The sequence below is a fragment of the Symphalangus syndactylus genome, chromosome 5 (assembly GCF_028878055.3).
Source record: "Symphalangus syndactylus isolate Jambi chromosome 5, NHGRI_mSymSyn1-v2.1_pri, whole genome shotgun sequence".
NCBI classification, from domain to species: domain Eukaryota; kingdom Metazoa; phylum Chordata; class Mammalia; order Primates; family Hylobatidae; genus Symphalangus; species Symphalangus syndactylus.
Genome location: NC_072427.2, coordinates 113,534,478 through 113,557,059, shown reverse-complemented (window position 1 = coordinate 113,557,059; position 22,582 = coordinate 113,534,478). Strand labels below are relative to the sequence as shown.

The following is a 22,582-nucleotide window of genomic DNA, read 5'->3' as shown; positions in this document are numbered from 1 at the left end:
TGTAAGTCTTTAATCCATCTTGAATTAATTTTTGCATAAGGTGTAAGGAAGGGATCCAGTTTCAGCTTTGTACATATGGCTAGCCAGTTTTCCCAGCACCATTTATTAAATAGGGAATCTTTTCCCCATTGCTTGTTTTTGTCAGGTTTGTCAAAAATCAGGTGGTTGTAGATTTGCGGCATTATTTCTGAGGGCTCTGTTCTGTTCCATTGATCTATATCTCTGTTTTGGTACCAGTACCATGCTGTTTTGGTTACTGTAGCCTTGTAGTATAGTTTGAAGTCAGGTAGCAGGATGCCTCCAGCGTTGTTCTTTTGGCTTAGGATTGACTTGGCGATGCGGACTCATTTTTGGTTCCATATGAACTTTAAAGTAGTTTTTTCAAGCTACCAATGACTTTCTTCACGATTGGTGTATTAGTCCGTTCTCACACTGCTATAAAGATACTACACAAGACTGGATAATTTATAAAGGAAAGAGGTTTAACTGACTCACAGTTCCACATGGTTGGGGAGGCCTCAGGAAACTTAAAATGATGGCGGAAGGTGAAGGGGAAGCAAGGACCTTCATCACATGGTGGCAGGAGAGAGAAGTGCAAGCAGGGGAAATGCCAAATGCTTATGAAACCATCAGAACTCATGAGACTCACTCCCCGTCACAAGAACAGCACTGGGGAAACTGCCCCTGTGATCTGATCACCTCCCACCAGGTCTCTTCCTCAACACCTGGGGATTACAATTCAAGATAAGATTTGGGTGGAGACACAAAGCCTAACCGTATCAATTGGGTAACTGATTCATGGCCAAGTTGGACTTATAGCACAACCTTCTTTCCAAAATCAAAATAAATTGCATAAGAATTATATGGTGTAGATCTAAATATATAACTTTTTTATTTGAAATTCAGCTTAAAAGTCATGTTTATCATGCTGTAAACATAAGATTTTAAATAAGAACCCTTAAATATCACAGGTCTTATACCTATATTTATCTCTTATGTTTCTTATTACATGGATTTCTCTGTTCTACTAGATCAGTGATCAGCACACTATGGCTTGTGCTCCACCTACCACTTGTTTTTATAGATAAGTTTTATTGAAACATAGCCATGCACATTCATTTATATATTGTGTATTATTGTCTTTGTATTACAATGGCAGAGTTGAATAGTTGCAACAGAAACTTTATGGCCTTCAAAGCCTAAAATAGTCCTTGTCTGGCCCTTCACAGAAAAAGTTTGCCAATCCTCGTACCAGATTGTAAGCTCCATGAGAGTTTTCTGTATTAATCACTTGAGTGCCCCTGCGTCTGCAAAAATTTCTGACACATGGTGTTGACTCTGTAGGAAGTTTTTGAAGGGATAAGTGAATTGATTACCTTTATATTTCTGTATCAAGGAATACAATAGTATATATTCAGTTTCCACTTATGGAGATGAGTTTTTCAAAAATTAATATGGATTCTGAATTTATTTATTTTTAAAACTATTTTGAGTGCTTATACAATTTTATAATTGGGGGAAGTTAATCTCTAAAGAAGAAAAAATGGCCCCTGTGTTGATGATCGAGATAAGCCAAATATGACTGAAAAACACAATAATGTTTTCTCCACTGCTGTTGCTTTTGTTTCTGTTGTTGCCATATGCATAGCTTTTTGTAAAGAGAGATTTTCAGTTCTGGATGGGTTGAGATTGTTTTCTGTAAATACCGTTTGTTCTAATACTGTTTGTGAACATATGTATGTTGTCTTCCTTATTAATACTTACAGATACTTAATTTAAAAAGGAAACAAAAACCTATTCTTTTTTTTTTCTGCATTGCATTAAGAAATTAAATGAGCAAGCTGCAGAACTCTTTGAATCTGGAGAGGATCGAGAAGTAAACAATGGTCTGATTATCATGAATGAGTTTATTGTCCCATTTTTGCCATTATTACTGGTGGATGAAATGGAAGAGAAGGATATACTAGCTGTAGAAGATATGAGAAATCGATGGTGTTCCTACCTTGGTCAAGAAATGGAACGTAAGTTTAAACAATGGTAGTAGGCACCTGAGATGTCTGGATTAAATGCAGTTAGAATTAGATGTTATTTATTCTTGCAATTTTTTATATTAAATATAATAAGTATTATATTTAATATTTTCACATTCAGATTGTTACTCTTTTTCCATATTGATGAGCTAAACTGTGTGCATTGCAGTTGCCATTTATGTTTTTGTCTCCCCAAAATGGCAATTATCTTACCTATTACAGCAAGTTAATATTAGTAAATCATGTTGACAGTGATCGTGTGATAATTTCTATCTTTAGTTAGATTTAATTGTTTGTATTTGCAGCACACCTCCAAGAAAAGCTGACAGATTTTTTGCCAAAACTGCTTGATTGTTCTATGGAGATTAAAAGTTTCCATGAGCCACCGAAGTTACCTTCATATTCCACGCATGAACTCTGTGAGCGATTTGCCCGAATCATGTTGTCCCTCAGTCGAACTCCTGCTGATGGAAGATAAACTGCACACTTTCCCTGAACGCACTGTATAAACTCTTTTTAGTTCTTAACCCTTGCCTTCCTGTCACAGGGTTTGCTTGTTGCTGCTATAGTTTTTAACTTTATTTTAATAACTGCAAAAGACAAAATACACAGACTTTAGTCAGACTGCAGACAATAAAGCTGAGAATCGCATGGCGCTCAGACGTTGTTTTAACCGGAACTGATATATAATCACAAATCTAATTGGTTTTATTATGGCAAAACTATGCTTTTGCCACCTTCCTGTTACAGTATTACTTTGCTTTTATCTGTTCTTTCTCAACAGCTTTCCATTCAGTCTGGATCCTTCCATGACTACAGCCATTTAAGTGTTCAGCACTGTGTACGATACGTAATATTTGGTAGCTTGTAAATGAAATAAAGAATAAAGTTTTATTTATGGCTACCTATGTGTTTGTAAGCAGGTATATTGTATATTAGTGTATTAGTAATAATATATAAATGAATTTTGTCTGGGGATTAAGATTGGATAGTTAATAGATTAATACAGTCTTTTAATTCTGCTCTAATGCTAGCAAATTGGAAAATGTTTAACTCTTTGACACTTAAATTTATCTATATTTTTAACAAAGTTCTTGAACTTAGTATGGTACCTGAACCTGTTTTGAATTCAGTCAGGTTTTTACTCAAGTAAATGGTTGATTTTTTTTAAGTCAAACTACACTGAAGCTTTTATTACTTTTTAAATGTATTTAAAATATATAGCAAGGTGATTATTTCAAGAGAATCCCAAAGTACTTGAATAAGGGCTATTGTAAAACTTAAAAGAAATATTTATATATACACATATATACACGTACACACATGTATATATACTTCATAATGGAGGGCAATGTTTTGCAATATATAAATCATTCTATTTTTGTAAATTGTGTATCACTTTAATTGAAAATGTTCTCTACTAATACTGTGAAACAAAAATTGATGTTGTTTAACTAGAAGTTTTGAGTATCTTAACTGCCTTTATTCCTTTTCAAAAAGGAAAAAGCTGTAGAACATTTTGTAGATGAAACTACTGTTTAAGATTAATGAATTAATATTGTGAATGAAAATCAAAATCCGTACTTTAAAGGTAATCGTGTTACTAACAACCTATTTTTGAATTCATAAAAATTTCTTTATAAATGATGTTTTGTGAGCATAGTAAAATAGACCATTATACTATGTGTATGTTTGATACAGCGTCGCCAAAACTAGTGTTCTTTATAAGTGCCTCTCACAAAAGATCCTGGATGGAGGAGTAAGATGAAATACTATGCTATTATATGATGCTGTTTGTAAAGGTATCAATGTACTAGTAAGGTGTTAATGACAATGAATTAGTACTATTCCTGTCGTAAAGTTAGATTTTGCATATTGTATCTATCAAAATATGTTTGGGTTTAGTTTTTAAGTTGTCTACTGAGCAGATTTCTGCACTGGTTTTTCAGTCCTGTTAAAAGTTTAGAAACTTCATATGTGTCATCACAGCTTTTGTAAAGTATCCTTAATATTTTACAACATTCTACCACAGTGGTAAAGTTGTTTGTGTTTGTGTATAATTGACTGCTGAGACACAAAGTGCTCAAACACTATATGGAAATTACTTCTTCAAAGGCACATCCAGAGAATCATGTCACTCTTGTGCTGAAGGTAAGTATTATAATTGTATTTACTATATACTTAAAAACCAGATTATTTATTCCTAGTAATGAATTTGAAATAACTTATTTAAAAAAGTGACCTTTTTCACGACCTACAGAAACAACTTATTTTAATATTGGTTTTTAATCTAATTGTAAGGTTTACATCATTGAAATTTCTTTTTTTTTTTTTTTTTAATTTCCAACTTTTAAGTTCAGGGGTCCATGTGCAGGACATGCAGGTTTCTTACAGAGGTACATGTGTGTCATGGTGGTTTGCTGCACAGATCATCCCATCACCCAGGTATTAACCCCAGCATCCACTAGCTTTTCTAACTGATCCTCTTCCTCCTCCCAGCCAGACACCAGTGTGTGTTGTTCCTTCCACCACTGAGTCCAATATGTTCTTATCATTTAGCTCCCACTTACGAGAACATGCAGTAGTTGGTTTTCTGTTCCTATGTTAGTTTGCTCAGGATAATGGCCTCCAGCTTCATCTGTGTCCCTGCAAAGGACATGATCTCATTCCTTTTTATGACTGCATAGTATTCCATGGCATATATGTACGTTTTCTTTATCCAGTCTATCACTGACGGGCATTTAGGTTAGATTCCATGCCTTTGCTATTGTGAATAGTGCTGCAGTGAACATACACGGGCATGTTTTTATAGAGAACAATTTACATTCCTTTGAGCATATATCCAGTTATGGGTTTGCTGGCTCAATGGTACTTCTCTCTTTAGGTCTTTGAGGAACCATCACAGTCTTTCACAGTGGTTGAACTAATTTACACTTCCGCCAACAGTGTAAAAGTGTTCCTTTTTCTCCATAACCTTGCTACCATCTGTTGTTTTTATGACTTTTAATAATAGCCATTCTGACTGGTGTGAGGTGGTATCTCATTGTGGTTTTGATTTGCATTTCTCTAATGATCAGTGATATTGAGCTTTTTTTCATATACTTGTTGGCCTCATGTATGTCTTCTTTTGAGAAGTGTCTGTTATGTCCTTTGCCCACTTTTTAATAGGTTTTCTTTTTTCTTGTCAGTATCATAAGTTCCTTATAGATGCTAGATATGAGACCTTTGTCATATGCACAGATTGTAAAAATTGTCTCCCATTCTGTAGGTTGTCTTTTTACTCTGTTGATAGTTTGTTTTGCCATGCAGAAGTTCTTTAGTTTAATCAGATCCTGTGTGTCAGTTTTTGCTTTTGTTGCAATTGCTTTTGACATCTTCATCATGCAATCTTTGCCCATTCCTATTTCCTGAATGGTATTGCCTAGGTTTTCTTCTAGCGTTTTTATAGTTTTGAGTTTTACATTTAAGTCTTTAATCCATCTTGAGTTGATTTTTGTATATGGTGTAAGGAAGGTGTCCAGTTTCAATTTTCTGCGTATGGCTAGTCAGTTCTCCTAGCACCATTTATTGAATAAGGAATGTTTTTCCCATTATTTGTTTTTGTCAGGTTTGTAGAAGATCAGATGGCTATAGTTAGGTGTGTGGTCTTATTTCTGAGTTCTCTATTCTGTTCTGTTGGTCTCTATCTGTCTGTTCTTGTAACAGCACCATGCTGTTTTGGTTACTGTTGCCTTGTACTGTAGTTTGAAGTTGGGTAGTGTGATGCCTCCAGCTTTGTTCATTTTGCTTAGGATTGCCTTGTCTACTCAGGTTTGGTTTTTTGTTTTGTTTGGTTTGGTTTGGTTCCATATGAATTTTTAAAGTTTTTTCTAATTCTGTGAATAATGTTAATGGTAGTTTAATGGGATAGCACTGAATCTGTAAATTGCTTTGGGCAGTATGGACATTTCTATGATATTGATTCTTCCTATCCATGAGCATGAATTTTTTTTTCCATTTGTTTGTGTCCTCTCTGATTTCCTTGAGCAGTGGTTTGTAGTTCTTGAAGAGCTCCTTCACGTCCCTTATCAGCTATATTCCTAGGTATTTTATTCTTTTTGTGGTAGTTGCGAATGGGAGTTCACTTGTGATTTAGCTCTTGGCTTGCCTGTTTTTGGTGTATGGGAATGCTAGCACTTATTGCACATTGATTTTGTATCCTGAGATTTTGCTGAAGTTGCTTATCAGCTTAAGAAGCTTTTGGGCTGAGATGATGCGATTTTCTAGATACAGGATCATGTCATCTGCAAACAAAGATAGTTTGATTTCTGTCTTCCTATTTGAATACCTTTATTTATTTCTCTTGCCTGATTGCTCTGGTCAGAACTTCCAATACTATGGTGAATAGGAGTGGTGAGAGAGGACAACCTTGTCTTTTACAGGTTTTCAAGGGAAATGCTTTCAGCTTTTGCCCATTCAATGTGATGCTGGCTGAGGGTTTGTCATAGGTGGCTCTTATTATTTTGCAGTATGTTCATTTAATATTTAGTTTATTGAGAACTTTTAACATGAAGTGATGTTGAATTTTATCAGAGGCCTTTTCCACATCTATTGAGGTAATCGTGTGGTTTTCGTCTTTAGTTCTGTTTATGTGATGAATCTCATTTATTGATTTTTGTATGTTGAACCAACCTTGTATCCCAGGAATGAAGTCTACTTGATCATGGTGGATAAGCTTTTTGATGTGCTGCTGTATTCAGTTTGCCAGTATTTTGTTTAGGATTTTTGCATCGATGTTCACCAGGGATATTGGCCTGAAGTTGTTTTTGTTGTTGTATGTCTGCTGGGTTTTGGTATCAGGCTGATGCTGCCCTCATAGAATGAGTTAGGAGTCCCTCCTTTTCAATTTTTTGAAATCGTTTCTGGAGCAATGATAGCAACTGACTGTTCTTTGTACTTCTGGTGGAATTCATCTGTGAATCTGCCTGGTCTTGGACTTTCCTAGGTTGGTAGGCTATTATTACTGCCTTAGTTTCAGAACTTATTATTGGTCTGTTCAGGGATTCAGTTTCTTCCTGTTTCAGCCTTGGGAGGGTGTGTATGTCCAGGAATGTATGCATTTCTTCTAGATTTTCTAGTTTATGTGAATAGAGGTGTTCATAATAGTATCTGATTTGTCTTTCTGTGGGGTCAGTGGTAAGATCCCACTTATTTCTGATTGTGTTTATTTGAATCTTCTCTCTTTTCTTCATTAGTCCAGTGGTCTCCTATTTTACTAATTTTTTTCAAAAAATCAGCTTCTGTCCGGGCACAGTGGCTCATGCCCATAATCCCAGCACTTTGGGAGGCCAACGTGGGTAGATCACAAGGTCAGGAGATCGAGACCATCCTGGCTAACACAGTGAAACCCTGTCTCTACTAAAAATACAAAAAAAAAAAAAAAAAATTAGCCGGGCGTGGTGACGGGTGCCTGTAGTCCCTGCTACTCGGGAGGCTGAGGTGGGAGAATGGCGTGAACTCGGGAGGTGGAGCTTGCAGTGAGCCGAGGTTGTGCCACTGCACTCCAGCCTGGGTGACAGAGCAAGACTCCATCTCAAAAAAAAAAAAAAAAAAGATTAACTCCTGGATTGTTTGATTTTGATTTTTTTGAAGGGTTTTTTTTTGGGGGGGGTGGTCTCTATCTTCGGTTCAGCTCTGATATTGGTTATTTCTTGTCTTCTGCTAGCTTTGGGGTTTGTTTGCCCTTGGTTTTCTAGTTATTTTAGTTGGGATTTAGGTTGTTGAGATCTTTCCAGCTTTTTGATATGGTCATTTAGTGCTATAAATTTCCCTCTTAAGACTGCTTTAGCTGTGTCCCAGAGATGCTGGTATGTTGTATTTGAAATTTCTTTATATAATTTACCATGTTAAATATAACTTAGAGTTAATAACTTCAGAATTGGAACCTCAGAACTGTAGTCCATAGCAGATTTCACTTTGATTTAAATGACTCTCATTTTGATTACTATGTTATTCCTTCCTACCCCAAAAAAGTTACGTTTTGAAATAATTCAGGGTAGAATTCATATAGATAGAACTTCAGACATCTCAGAAGACCAGTACACATGAATGAACATGTAGGGATCCCTCTAATACGTTCCACATCCATTACGATACAACAATGACCATACGCTTTAGTAGTTCTCAGTGTGTGTTCTTCAGATCAGTAGGCAGCTTCAGCAGCTTGGGAACGTGTTAGAATTGAAAATTTTTGAGTCCCACTTCAGAGCTGCCAGTTCAGAAACTCTTCACGTAACCTGTGTTATAACAAGTCCTTCAGATAATTTTGATGTTTACTGAAGTTTCAGAGCCACTGCACTAAATGAAACTATTGGTAGCATTTGTGCGCCGTAAATTGATGCTGTTTAATTTTCATTCACTTGTGCTCTGTTGTTTGTTGGAAGATTTTTTATGTTTCCCTCACTTGGGATTTCAAGGAAGTATCTAATTTTTTTTTTTTTTTTTTGCTTAGTTTTACATTTAATTGAGAATAAGGTAGGTATTTGATTCTCCAAAGTTCAGCATCTTTATTTTGTGATTTAAATTTGTCAAGTTATGCCTCTGAGGGGTCCTGTCATTCTCCCAGCGAATAAAAATGTGGATGCTTGGGGAAGTGGAGGTGGATGGTGAATGGGAATACTCTTGTTTGAATTTTTAAAAATTTACATTGTAAATAACATTAAATACCATTTGTTGTGCCCATGATAACTTCATCCAAAATATATATATATTGGTCTGCTAAGATATGCCATAACCAAATAACAGGCTTGGTGCCTTAAACAACAGAAATTTTTCTTCTGGTTCTGGAAGCTGGAAGTCTAAGATCAAGCTGTTGGTGGATTTGATTTCCCCTGAGGCCTCTCTCCTTGGCCTGCAGACCACCACCTTCTCTCTGTGTCCTCACCTAGCCTTTTCTCTGTGTCCTCACCTAGCCTTTTCTGTGTGCTGCATCCCTGGCCTCTCTTCCAGTTCTTATAAGGACCCCAGTCACATTGGATTTGAGCCCCGTCCTTATGAACTCACTTAACCTTAATTACCTCTTTAAGGGCCCTGTCTCCAAACGCAGTCACTTTAGGGGCTTAGGGCTTCAATTTATGAATCTGGGGGACAATTTAGTAAAAAATAGTATGTGACAGCCCAGTTTATATACCTCCTTTCCAGAAACAAGAGTGTGGTTGTTAACGTCTTCTCTTTAGCCTCAAGATACAGTGCAAATATCTGTAGTTCTGTTCTTACATAAGCTTTATTTTACTTTTTCTAAAAACTATATTGAAAGTATAGCAATCCCAGTTAGAAATTGCTTATAATGCATTCATCTAATCAGCTCAGTGTTCTTACTGAACAAACTTTTATTTCCATGTTTACTCCTGTTTATTTCATCAGTTTCACCTGACATTATACCATGAATATGTTTCTGTTTTGCTAGTGTTTTTATTCTTACTGATCACATGTCCCTTTTTCATCTTCCATAGCACTCCCAGCCTAGAGTTAACAACCGCTAACCACCGTAGCCACATACTTTTCCATGTTTGGATAACCTTATGCAGCATATACACCTAAAGGGTGGTGGTTTTTTTAGGGGGTGGTGGTGGAAGCGGAGAGAGGGTCATTGTTTTTACAAAAATTTAATTTCATCTATTTTACACATCCTTTCCCATGTCTTCCCCTTGTACTTTCCAACCTTCAGTTTCTTCTTTTTCTAATTAGCTTTGTCGGAGTGACTTAAAATACAATAAAATGAAATAACATAGCAGTGATAATAATAGAATTAAAATAAAAGAGGCATGATTGGAGAAACTGCACACATGCACACCAAAATTTCAAATATCCTTATTCCTTCTGTGTACAGTTCTCAGTGGGTAGTTCAGACCTTCATTCCCATCCTCAGCCTCTCCTATGCAATGCCAGCTTCTGTAACGCTGGATGATCTTTTCTTTGCCTAACCGAGAAAACTGGAGATGTTAGGTATGATCCTCTTTTCAACTTTTGTGCCTCCTATCTATAAATTTAATTAGTTGTTAACCAGCTTGTAATAAAGGGGTAAACATTGATAACCCAAATTATTTAGAAAATAGAAATAGAATCAGAATGTACTATAAAATGAGCTTACAAATTTCAACATGTGTCCACTATTTTGGGGGAGTGTTTGCTCTTCTCCAGAAGTAATCCAGAAAGCTCACTTTTCCCCCCTAGACTATCTCATACAACATGTTTGCCCTGTAGCAAACAGCTCTCTTATTTTTTCAGTAATGTAGAGCTAAACCAGTATTCTTTTGTTGTTTTCATTTTGTGGAGTTTTTGTGTGTATTTTTAGTTTTTTGAGACAGGGTCTCGCTCTGTTGCCCAGGCTGGAGTGCAGTGGTGCAGTCTCCTCTCATTGCAACCGCCAACTCTCTGGCTCAAACAATCCGCCCACTTCAGCCTCTGAAGTAGGTGGGACTACATGTGCAAGCTGTGCTTGGCTAATTTTTTATTTTTTTGTAGAGATGAGGTCTCACTATATTGTCCAGGCTAGTCTCAAACTTCTGGACTCAAGTGATCCTTCCACCTCCGCCTCCCATGCCTCTGCGATTACAGGTGCAAGCTACTGCACCTGACCTAGACCCATATTCCTAACCTAGTTCATCAAAAGCTTATGAGGAACTTTTTTTTCTTTAAAGTGTCCAGATGTTATCTCTCATGTGTATTACAGGGCTTTAAATGTGAGTACTGGAGTTTAGATGGTTGCTTTTCCAATTTTAATTTAGGATTTGCCTGTCTCCCTACTATGAGACTGTGATTGAGCCTAGCTAAAGTAGGGCGGAGGAATTTGCTTTTTACAGTACTGTATGTCACATGAAAGGGCAGGGGTCTTCAGATTGCTGATGTTCCCTCAGCCATAGACCATGCCCACTTTTGACATGTGCTCTAGCCAAAGCTGCATGAAAATATTTTTCAGTCCCTACTGGATTTTTCTCTTATGAATGGTTAACAGTGCAGGTTCTGGAACCAAACTTCCTGGATTCAGATTCTGGCTCTGCTGTTTATTCGCTGTGTGTTGACCTTGAATGAGTGAGTTAACTTTTCCGTGCCTCAGACTCTTCATCTATAAAATGGGCATTATGACATAATGCACCTTAGAGGATTTTTTAAAAGATTAAATGGGTTTCCAGATATAAAATGTTTGGAAACTATGTGCCGCATTAAGTATTCAATAATTGTCAGCCCTTTTTATAGTTTGTCGGTATTGTTTACTCCTGTTCTGGTTTTGAGGATCTTTGGCTTCCATCTTCTACCTGCATTCCTAGTGTTTTTTGTTTTTGTTTTTTTTTCCCTTCCTACTTAAGGTTGTGCTCAAGGTTTGGTACTTGGCCACTTCCTCATGCTTTTCGCTTTTTCTGGTTGTGTCTATTAGTTTGTCTTCTTATTATGCCTCCATGATTCACAAGTCATTGTTTTCTAATCATACCCATGTGAGTTCTAAACCAATACATATTTGCAGTTGTCTTTTCAGCACATATACCTGGATGTTTCACAGACACTTTCGACTTGGCACATCTGAATTCATCACTTTTTCCCAAATCTGATTGTCTCATACTCCCTTGATGAAATGATGTGAGAATCCCAAAATTAATTATTCTCAATTCTCCTTTTACCTCCCGTTGATTACCAAGTGTCAACACGTCAGATTTTTTAATACTCCTTAGTACTATGGCCGATGAGGTCCGCCATCTCTGAGTTTGACTGTTAGATTTGTCCCTGAGTAGCACTGTCTTTGATCTTGCCCCTGAAATTCATCTTCACACTGTTGAAAGAATAATCTTTTAAAGTGGTTTATTTTACATGTCTGTCTTCCACTGCTGGACTGAGCTCTTACAGGAGATTGTATCTCTTGTTTGTGTAATCCTAGCACCTGTTAAAATAACTAGCAACTTAGTGGTGCAGTCTTGCAGATTCTCTGACCCTCCAGTCACCCTAGACCTGCACTGATACAGTTTTCGTTAGCCATTTAAATTTAAATAAAATTAAACATTCTGTTAATTAGTAATACTAGCTATATTTCAAATGCTCGTAGCCACATGTGACTGTTGACTACTATATTGGACAACATTTTAGAACATTTCAATTATCATAGGAAGTTTCATTGGACAGAGCTGCCCCAGCAGACCTTTGCTGATACGGATGTCTTTCTGTATTAACATCCTTTTAACATTCAGACACCTCCCAAATGTTAACCTTAATAGATTGGCCTTCAGCATTTATGTCTCTCTATCTTGATCCTGCAATTGATGACTTTACTACGTCGGCTCTGCAGAGAGCACCATTACCAGCATGTGTCCAATCAGGAAAGCCGACACCACATATTTCAACAGAGGAGATGTGAGTACAGAGGCATTAGAGAGTAACCCAGGGATCACAACTGTAGGATGCAGCTACTAGTCCTAAGGGTAAGAAAACAAATGGGAAAAAATTGGGGTTGCCAGCCTTAAAGCTCCAAAAAGGGTCCTCATGGCATTAGTGCTCAGACCCCTGAGGAGGCTCACCACCTACCTGCTCATGGTAATGCTGAGGGGTAAAGTAACGACAGTTCTAGAAGTTTCGAAGTCGTTGAAGGCTGGCATTCGCTGCCGTTATTACAAAGCTGATAGGACTAGCCATCAGAGATGAACTAGATCTTGTTTCATCTTCCTTCCAACTTCCCTGTAGTACTTCCTACTGGCAGAACCTAATAAGCAGCAGTCAGAGGGGTCAGAGAAGTGTAGTTTGCAGAGTCCCGGCCCCAGCACACACAGCAGAGGACAGAAGGGTGGAATTGGAGCTGAGAAACAATAGATGAAGAACCAGCACACGGGTTTCCTTCAAAGACTCATTTTTATCTACAGGTATTAGTCCCTAAAACGCCAGATACTCAGGAGTTTGTAGAGACACTCAGGGCCCTCAAGAATAAGTGTACTAGCTCAAATTGAAATCTTGTTACTCTTTTCTATTAAATGAGACCGTAATGCTGCTATATAGTGCCTAACTTTTAAAATTGACAGTGGATGAATCTGCATATTATAATCAGGTGTTCATGTCCATCCATTCATTTATTGAGTGCCTACCACATGCCACACAGTCTGTCAGGTGGTATGTATATAAAATAAAACTTAGATAATAAGACAAAAGTAATAATTCACCCAAATTCATCTATAAATCCAGAGTTAGGGACTGTTAACATTTTTGTGTTCGTGCCTGTGGACATCTTTCTGTGCGTATGCATGTACACACATAACTATCAAAATATCATAAAGTTTATAAATGCAGATGTTTCCAAGAAAGTGTATATTCATCTACCACTCTTCTGCTCTATAGTATTTGATTATACGGAGAATGCTCCATTAGTATTTATCTGTGGACATAGAGCATAGGCTGCTACATATGTCTCTATATACTTTATGCACTTTGTCTTTCCACTAAAATTTCTCAATGTATAATTTCTGTCTGGGTCACTGAATATGTAGACTTAAAATTTTGAGCTACGTTTTTCAAACTGCCCTTCACCAAAGCTGTTACAGTTTACACTGCCACCGATAGTACATGAGACTGTTCTTTCATACATTCAATAACAGAATATTACTGACCTTTAATTTTTTTATTGCTAGCTAAAAGTGTATTCTCATTTTGAAATTTTTAGTGAGAGCATATTCCAATATGTTAATTGGCTATTTGTATTTCTTGTATTGTTAACTACCTGTTTACATCCTTTACACTTTTTCTTTTGGGTGTTTATGTCTGTAACTTGGCAGTAGCTCACATTAGGAATCATTACTACACACGTTGCAAATACTTTTACAATTAATTTCTTTATTCTTGCATTATAACCATTCTTACGTAGTGGTGCTCTACTATTTCTGCCTTAGGTATAATGTTTAGAATTTTCTCTGGTCAGGGTTATAAAAATACTCGTGTTTCTCCTGATATTTTTATGATTTCATTTTTAGATCAGTTTTTAATGCAGTTGACAGTTACATTAAAGTAGTGAAATAAAGAGTCAACATTTTCTGTCAGTATTATCTGGTTGTCATAATACCATTTATAAAATAATTCCTGCTCTTCCTCATTGATCTAAAATGTAACTTCCACTAGATAATCATTTTTATGTTTGATATTTACAAATACGATTCAGTTCTATTTTCTCTATTCAGCTATTTTCACTGATTTGATTATTGTTGCTTCTTGTTTGAATATATATTTAAAATATTTGTTTTGTAACTAATACAAGGTTTCATACCTAATAAGTCAAGTATTACTTCCCAACACATACACCCTTATCTCTTTCATAATTCCATACTGTTTTACAGATAAAGTGTAGAATTATTTAATCTTCCTTCAAATACAGATTCTATTGGTATTCTGATTATAATACAGGATACATAGATACATACGACATTGCATGGTTCACATAGAGAAATTGTGGCACATTTTCAGTATTAATATTCTTATTCCTAAAGAGTAGTGTTTGTCCTATTAGGTTCATATGTCCCTCAGTAGAGTTTTTAGATTATTTTTATTTTTCTTTAGTCAGGTATCTTAATGTGTTTTAATGTTCTTGTATTTATGAATGTGCTCCTTTTTTCTCCCTCTTTACAAAAATGTTTTCTAATTGAATATTTTCATTTTTTTAATCTCAGAACGTCTTCACACAAATTAGTAAGGGCCTCAAAGAACTTTTATGTTGGCAGGTATGTCTGCTAATATTTACCACTTCAGAAATTAGAAACGTAATTGGAAAGTGACATGTCTATGTAACATTTACATTAGCATAAATATTTTAAGTGAAAAATGGCTAAATTTTTTGCCTAGCCCTTCTTTTGGAGGCTTGTAGGGAAATAAAATACTGACTATATCTGTCCCTGTACTCACACTTAAAGAATAACACATAGAATTAACCTGAAATTTGGACTAGCAAAGATTATTAATCATCTTAAAAATGGATGGAAATCATTTTTCATGGTAGTCATATGATTTCTTGGCAATTAGATAATTTCTCAGGAAAATTAAAACTAAGAGTGACAGTGTGGATCGTAGGCGTCTCCGTTAGTCTGGAAATACCACACTCTAAGACAACTGCTTTTTGTGTGGGTTGTACTTCCCTTGCCTCATAGTTTGAAAATGTCTCCAGGAAGAAAGTTTACCTGGTGTGTGCTTTACTGCTCTCCAGTATTGCAACCTTGTGCTATCCATTGTCCAGACACTGAAAAGAATGGCTTCATATATAAATATATATATATATATTTTTTTTTTTTTTTTTTTTTTTTTTTTTGAGACGGAGTCTTGCTCTGTCACCCAGGCTGGAGAGCAATGGCGCAGTCTCGGCTCACTGCAAGCTCTGCCTCCCGGGTTCACGCCATTCTCCTGCCTCAGCCTCTCCGAGTAGCTGGGACTACAGGCACCCGCCACTATGCCCGGCTAATTTTTTTTGTATTTTTAGTAGAGACGGGGTTTCACCATGGTCTCGATCTCCTGACTTCGTGATCCGCCCGCCTCGGCCTCCCAAAGTGCTGGGATTACAAGCGTGAGCCGCCGCGCCCGGCCGGCTTCATATATTTTTATCCAACTTTGATTAATGGCAGGAAAGTTATTCGGATACCAACTGTTCCATGATGGTTAAATCTCAGAAATCTATAATTCTCATAGAAGATACCATAGGAGACTATCTTTAAATCTTGGAATAACAATGGATCTCTTCATACACACAAACACACACACACACACACACAAAATTAAACGGTGGAAATTTTTGGCAATTTTAACCACATTAAATATTCTGTCCATTAAGATTCCCTAAAGACAGTGGAAAGATGGCAGGTTAGTGGGAGAAGATATTTGCAGCATGCGAGGCAAGATGGCAATGCACTAATAAAATTTCATAAACAATGGACTTGGGGCTTGGGAAAAATAATTATGACATGCTTTCTGAAGTGTCCCCAGATAGTTTCATAAAAAATGGAGCAAATAGGCTAAAGAAGAACCCATAGACATCATGTTCAAAAGAACTGATGACAAGGCATGTTCATAACCCATAAAATACAAGTGGATGCAGCTACATAACTACAATACTTTTGAAAGAGTTTGGCAGGTTTCGAAGATGTGAGGAGCCACGAAGCAGATTAAAAAAAAAAAAAACCTACCACACATACATTTAAATCAATACAAACATGCCTGATAATTAAAAAAGGCTTGAACAAGCACTTTACAAAAAAAAAAAAAAACGAAAAAACTAATCAATGTGGAATGGTGTTCAGTCTTATTAGCAGCCAGGAAAATGCAAGTTAAGGCCTCAAGGAGATAGCATCAAACACATGTAAAATTGAAAAAAACATTTAGCCATTCTCACTAGCAAATGTTGGTGAAGATGTATCTGTGGTAGTGGGAACATTCATTATACTGGTGTGTGTGTAAGTCCAACCACTTTGGATTACTTTAAAAATCTGAAGTTATGAGTATATTCAGCAATTCCTAAGTATTTTTTCTAAAGATATCTAGATACATGTGTATCATTTTACATGTACAAAATGTTCTTGGAAGCATAGTTTGTATTAGCAAAAACTGGAAACATATCCGTCAACAGTAAGCACATATTGCACCATATTCATGTAATGGAATACTGTACTGCAATAAAGAGCAAACCACAGTGCATGTATCAACAGGAGTGAAATAGTATTGAGTGAAATAAGACAAAAACACATAGTATAATTTATTTGATGTTCCAAAAAACCTTAGGTAAACCCAAAACATACCAGAATGCACTCATGGATAGTAAAACGAAAAAGAAGGATTGCCATGCAAGTTAGATTAATCATTACTTGTAGGAGGGAGGAAAGATGTATGGTTTGAAAGGGATATTTGGGAGTGGCTATACTTGCTTCTAATATTCGATTTTGTAATCTGCAAGTTTGCAATTGAAGTTATGCACTTGGGATTTAGAGTAGGATTGTCCCTTGGAGATATAAAGTTAAATACAAATATAAATCATCAGCTCTGAGATGCATTTATAGCCAAGGAAATTCATGATACCATGTAATGAAATGATAACAAAGAGAAGGGCCTACGACGAGTTCTGAGGAGCACTGAAAGGTTCTATGTTGGAGGGAAAATCTACAAAGGAAGTAGAGACCAATATTGAATGAAGTAGGAAAGTCTTTGTCTCTCAGGGGAATTCTTCCAAACGTAAGAAGTAGGCACCTATGTGAAGTGCTTCGGAGTAAAATGAGGATAGATGAGTAGGCAATCTTGACAAGGGTTATTTCCGAACGGTGGGGACCAAGGCTCGTCAGAGTGGCTTCAAGAGTTCAGTGGGGACTTCTTTTCCCAGAAGCATGCATCATACAGCTGGAAAACACTCCCATTAACAAGACACAGGATTGAAAAAAATATTAATATTGAAAGTTTTCATGCATTCCTTAGACTAAGAAGGAAGGAAACTATTCTTAATGACCAAGAATCAAGGAAACCTGACATCGTTTTGACCAACTGATCTAAAAGGAAGAATAAATTACTTTTCCAGTCTCCCCATAGGAAATTTTACAAAATTATTAATATATGAAGGGGTGTGGCCCAAAATGAATAAAATTACAGAGACTACTGGATTTAATGATATTTGTTGGTATTTGTCATATTTTTGTAATTTTAATTTTCGTCCTAAATAACTTTCTTCACAATTTTACATTTTAAAATTTAACAACTTGTCCTCCCACTATAAATTGGATCGTTAGGCCATGAAACATAATTCTTGTGAGTAAGCAGGGGAAAAACATAGAGCCGAGGGCCCATGCAAAAGGCAAAATTATCAGGAAAAGGGGAGAAAACTTTCTCCCCCAAAAAAGACAAGAAAACAACTTGTGTTTTTTTATAATTTACTCTGGATGAAGGGAGAAATTCATACAAGCTGAGTATTTGGTTATGTGGGTTTGAGGCTAGAGTGGACATTGCATAGATAATCTGAAACATCTCAAAATGAGTACTTTTAAATGGCTCCAGGTTTGTAGTGATCCCAGGAACCTGGCAGTAACAAAATTAAATCCTTTGTGAGTTTAATTGTTAAGTGTTGGCTTTGAGGAACATAGTATTTTATTTGATTTGATGTATATAAGCTGTGACCAAAAGGTAAATAAATATAAACATTTGTAGAAATTTACCAAAAAAAAATTATTTCAGATGTGGATGATGTAAAAGTATCTGCCTCGATTTTGATGGCAGTTTTGCACAGGGAAGGAAGAAAATTTTAAAAGAATTGAGAAATAGCATGATAAATATAATCATGTTTATCAAATTAATCATCCCAAAAACGGGGCCTAAATTATCTTTAGAGCCTCTCTCTAATTTCATGTTGAGTTGGTTTGGGAGAGGAATCTCCCAGATCCCCTTTCAAGGGAGCGTTTCCTGCTGGCACGTCCTTCAGGGTCTACCTCAGCTGCAGAGGGTCACTAGAGGGCATGCTTTTCCTGCGGTCTCCCACATCTTGGGCCGATGAATGCATGAATAAGGGGTCAAGCCACTTTGGCCCAATGCAGGGCCACATATGCCCTAGAGTCCTTCACTGGGTTGACCACGCCATTGATCATTATAGTTGTACTTCTCTCTCTACCCAATCCTAACTTTCCTAATTCTGTCCACAGATGCTGATTGATCGAATCTCGGCTTGTGGAGGACCAACCTCTTCCATACACTTACCCAAATAATTTACTGTGATTAGGTTTCTTAGGTATGCCGATGCAAAAACAGAACGAAATTCATCTTGCAAGCAACTGTCTCTCATCATAGGTTAGTAAATGAGTGTTTTGTTTAATAAACACATCTATTAATTTTATTAATCCAAACTAGTTCACCTAATAGTACTCAAAATAGCAAAGATAAATGGTTAAGCTAGAGGCTTCCCTAACATGAAAATTGACTAATAATTTTGTTAAATATCTCTGTGCTGTCACCAGTGTGTATATATTGGCCATTCTTTTGTTCACTTTATTGATATTTTTTCCTTGCAGTTGAAAAAAGGATAGTTATACTTAGATAACTTGATTGCTGTCTTCTAAATTCCCAGTAGGTGGTGTCATAATACTGTATTTAGGGAATTTTTTTTATTTATTTAATAAAGTGAAAAAAGAAAGTGCAAATGTGTTTACTTAAGTATATGTACTTTCATTTTAAAAGTGTTTTGGTTTTATTATGAGATGACACTGTTATAAACAACTTAGTTCCTTAATGTTTCTTCAATTCACATTTTTACTAGAAAATATGTACTGACAGTTTTATTCTTTTATTCTCTAGAATGATACAATACTACCTAGTCAAAAGAACGAGATGGCCACAATGTTTACAGAAATATTTTCTCATGATCTTTTTTTACTCTCATATCTTAGACATATGAAAAAAAAAAAACTGTACTTGTCTTGGAAGTCAAACCAGGATCTGTCATTATAATTATTGTAACCTTATTTACGCTCAAAATATTTTCTATTTTTGGCTACCCTTTTCAAAAACTCTCTACATCATAAGTAATTCACCTTTTTGGAATTTTGGCTATTTCTAATTGAGTTGTAAGTAGTTCTAATTTCTCTACCTTACATTTTAGTAACCTTTACATTTACTTTCACAATACAACATGTGCTCAGATAGTTACAACTCAGATAGTAGTGTGGCCTCTATGCAAGGATGACTCTCAACATTCCATGTTTTTAATGCCTTCCCAGCTGGGTCATAAGCCTTTTGAGTGTGTGGCCCACAAATTAGTAGGTTCTTTTGTTTTTTGTTTTGTAATCACCGAAATGCCTATATATATAGTAGTGTTTGGTAAATACATATTGAATAAATGTGATGCTATGTAAGTTTAAATAATTCTCCTTGACTGTCCCTGTACTCCAGAGATTAGATGACTTCAATGTGAAATCTATTCTTTTGCTAATTTAATGCTTGTGATACTTCAGTAGTCAAGAATCTGAAGATCTGTACTCTCCATGGGTTGATTTTTAATGGAATGATGTAAATTATTTTGAAAAAATTATAAATATTTCACTCATTTTTTAAAGTCTGGTAGAGAATTTAAAGCACTTTTTCTTTCCATTTTTTTCGAAAAGTTAAAAAATTCAGGTAATAACTTTTCAAACTTTTTTTAGAATTCTGAGGCATCTCATTAAATTCAAGGAAATGTTGAACACCTAGACCTTTGAAAGGGCAGGAGATATGGCAATATCAGGGACTCTAGCAATAAGACTGACATTCTTTAGGAAAATTTTTCTTCACTTTATTACTGAGTATAGAGTGCAGTGGCTTGAAGGGCCATTTTCTGAAAGCTCACTGGGAGCTACTGAATTTAATTCTAAATTCTAATGGCCTTCCATGTATGGAAAAAATGATACTTCTTCCTGGGAGTCAAGGTTCATTACCTGAGGTATTATGAACTGAATTGGCCCCCCTCTGCCAAAGAAAAGCCTTTCATTGTTTGAAGTCCTAACCGCTGGTACAGTAACTACAAATAGACTATATTCAGAGATAGAGTTTTAAAGAGATAATTAAGTTAAAATGAGGTCATTAGGATAAGCCCTTATACAATATGGGCATATTATAAGGGGAGAAAATTTACACAGAGACAGAGATAGAAGGCCATGTGAAAACACAAGGAGAAGATAGCCAATCTATAAGCCAAGAAGAGAGACCTTGGAAGAAACCAACCCCCCTGACAGCATGATCTTGACTTGTAGCCTCCGAAATTGTGAGAAAATAAATATATGCCACCCAGACTGTGGTACTTCACTGTAACAGCCCTAGAAAACTAATAGATCTTCTTTTTAGTTTCTTCCCTTGGTGCAAATGTCCTCAATCTTTTTTCTTTGCCTAAAAATGAAAGAGAAGCTTTGTAGAATGTAGTTGTGGAGGCACTACTAACAGAGATTATGTCAATAGGTCCAAGTCAGAGCCTAAAATTCTACATCTCTAGCAGGCACCCCAGTTGATTCTAATCAAGGTTGTCTGTAGTGGCATCAGAAGACCAACATTATGATGTGGCATTCTCTTCTTTGAATTCCATAAAAATTTCAATTATATCCTCTGGTGTGAAGTGAGTTCCTTGGGGAGTATCCTACAATTTAGATTCAAAAAGAGTCAAGAACTAAAATTTTTAGTGGAGTTTTTATTTCTGGAAATGGTACAATCAGTTGCTTTAGAGCAATACTCCTTGTAAAACAAACAAAAAGCTAGCAAATGTACAAAATAAAGTACAAATAACTATTTGAAGGCATTGGAAAACTACCTAAGTAATGAAGATTAAGGATTTGCAGGGCTAGAATGCAGAAAAGAATGGAAACTCAGATAGGTAACCAGGTACTGCTTTTCTTTTGAATGCATTTACTAATTTCTAAAGAGGCAGTTCAGAGGTGGGGAAGCTGAGCAATGCTTTCCACCAACTCATGCAGCCAGGGGACTGGGAGAGAACAAAAATTGGAATTTAGTACCCATTCATGACGAGAGGCCTTGGAAAACACATTTTGCTGTCACCATGAAGAGTTATGCTGTAAAACTACAGGTAAACAAAAATAGGCCAGCCTTCAAGAGGACTAAAGCTTAGATTTGACTCATTTCAGTGACTGCCAGTATTAATATGAGCTGGGTTTGTTACTCCCCCTAGCAGAGTTGCATGCCAACTAAATCCTGATAGGCAGAGCAAGATGGCCAAATAGAAGGCTGTACCAGTTGTCCCCCCACCTACAGGAACACCAAATTTAATCACTACACACACAAAAAATCACTTTCATAAGAACCAAAAATAAGGTGAGCACTCACAGTACATGGTTTTAACTTCATATCACTGAATAAGTTGAGCACTTCACAGTACCTAGTTTTACCTAGTTTTAACTTCATATCACTGAAAGAAAGGTAGGAAAGACAGTCTTTGATCACTGATGCTGCTACTCCTCCATCCCCCATGAGCAGCCTTGTGATATGGAGAGAGAATCTATGCATTTGGGAGAGGAAGCACACAGCAATTGTGAGACATTGCATTAAACTCAGTGCTACCCTGTCATAGTAGAAAGTGAAACCAGGCTGAACTCGGCTGATGCCCACCCATGTTGGAAATATTTAAACCAGCCCTAGCCAGAGAGAAATTGCCCATCTGGTGGTCAGAACTTGAGTTCTGGCAAGACTTGCTGCCACAAGCTAAAGTGCTCTGGTGCCCTAAATTAACTTGAAAGGCAGTCTAGTCTAGGTGAATCCAGGTGCTGAACTGGGCTCAGAACCACTGGACTTGGTGGTGGAGGGGGGCATGTAACTTACTGAGACACCAGCCAGGATGGCTAAGGGAGGGCTTGTGCCACCACCCCCCAAACCCCAGGCAGCACAGCTTGTAGCTCCAAAAACCCCTTCCTTCCACTTGAGGAGAAGTGTGGGGGGCTGTAGTAAGGAGAGCTTTCTCTTGCATCTTGGATACCAGCTCAGCCACAATAGGATAGGGCACTAGTTAGAGTCATGAACCCTCATTTCCAGGCCCTAGCTCCTGGGTGACATTTCCAGACACAGATCAG

General features: G+C 36.6%; 1 protein-coding gene and 1 long non-coding RNA gene across 7 annotated transcripts in view; both read left to right on the top strand.

The window, feature by feature from the left end:
• Window positions 1-4,004, top strand: part of USP25 (ubiquitin specific peptidase 25) — a 162,357-nt gene extending 158,353 nt beyond the window's left edge. For all 6 annotated transcript variants that reach the window (XM_055279312.2, XM_055279310.2, XM_055279311.2 and 3 more), the window contains 2 exons: window positions 1,826-2,021; window positions 2,336-4,004. In XM_055279312.2, coding sequence (XP_055135287.1) covers window positions 1,826-2,021; window positions 2,336-2,508 — 369 coding nt within the window. In that variant the 3' untranslated portion in view covers window positions 2,509-4,004. The remainder of the gene's footprint in view (window positions 1-1,825; window positions 2,022-2,335) is intronic.
• A 4,545-nt stretch (window positions 4,005-8,549) lies between these two features.
• LOC134736842 (uncharacterized) lies at window positions 8,550-19,180 on the top strand. The gene is made up of 2 exons (XR_010121225.1): window positions 8,550-14,749; window positions 18,686-19,180. It is a non-coding gene; the product is annotated as an uncharacterized lncRNA (long non-coding RNA).
• The last annotated feature ends 3,402 nt before the right edge of the window (window positions 19,181-22,582 follow it).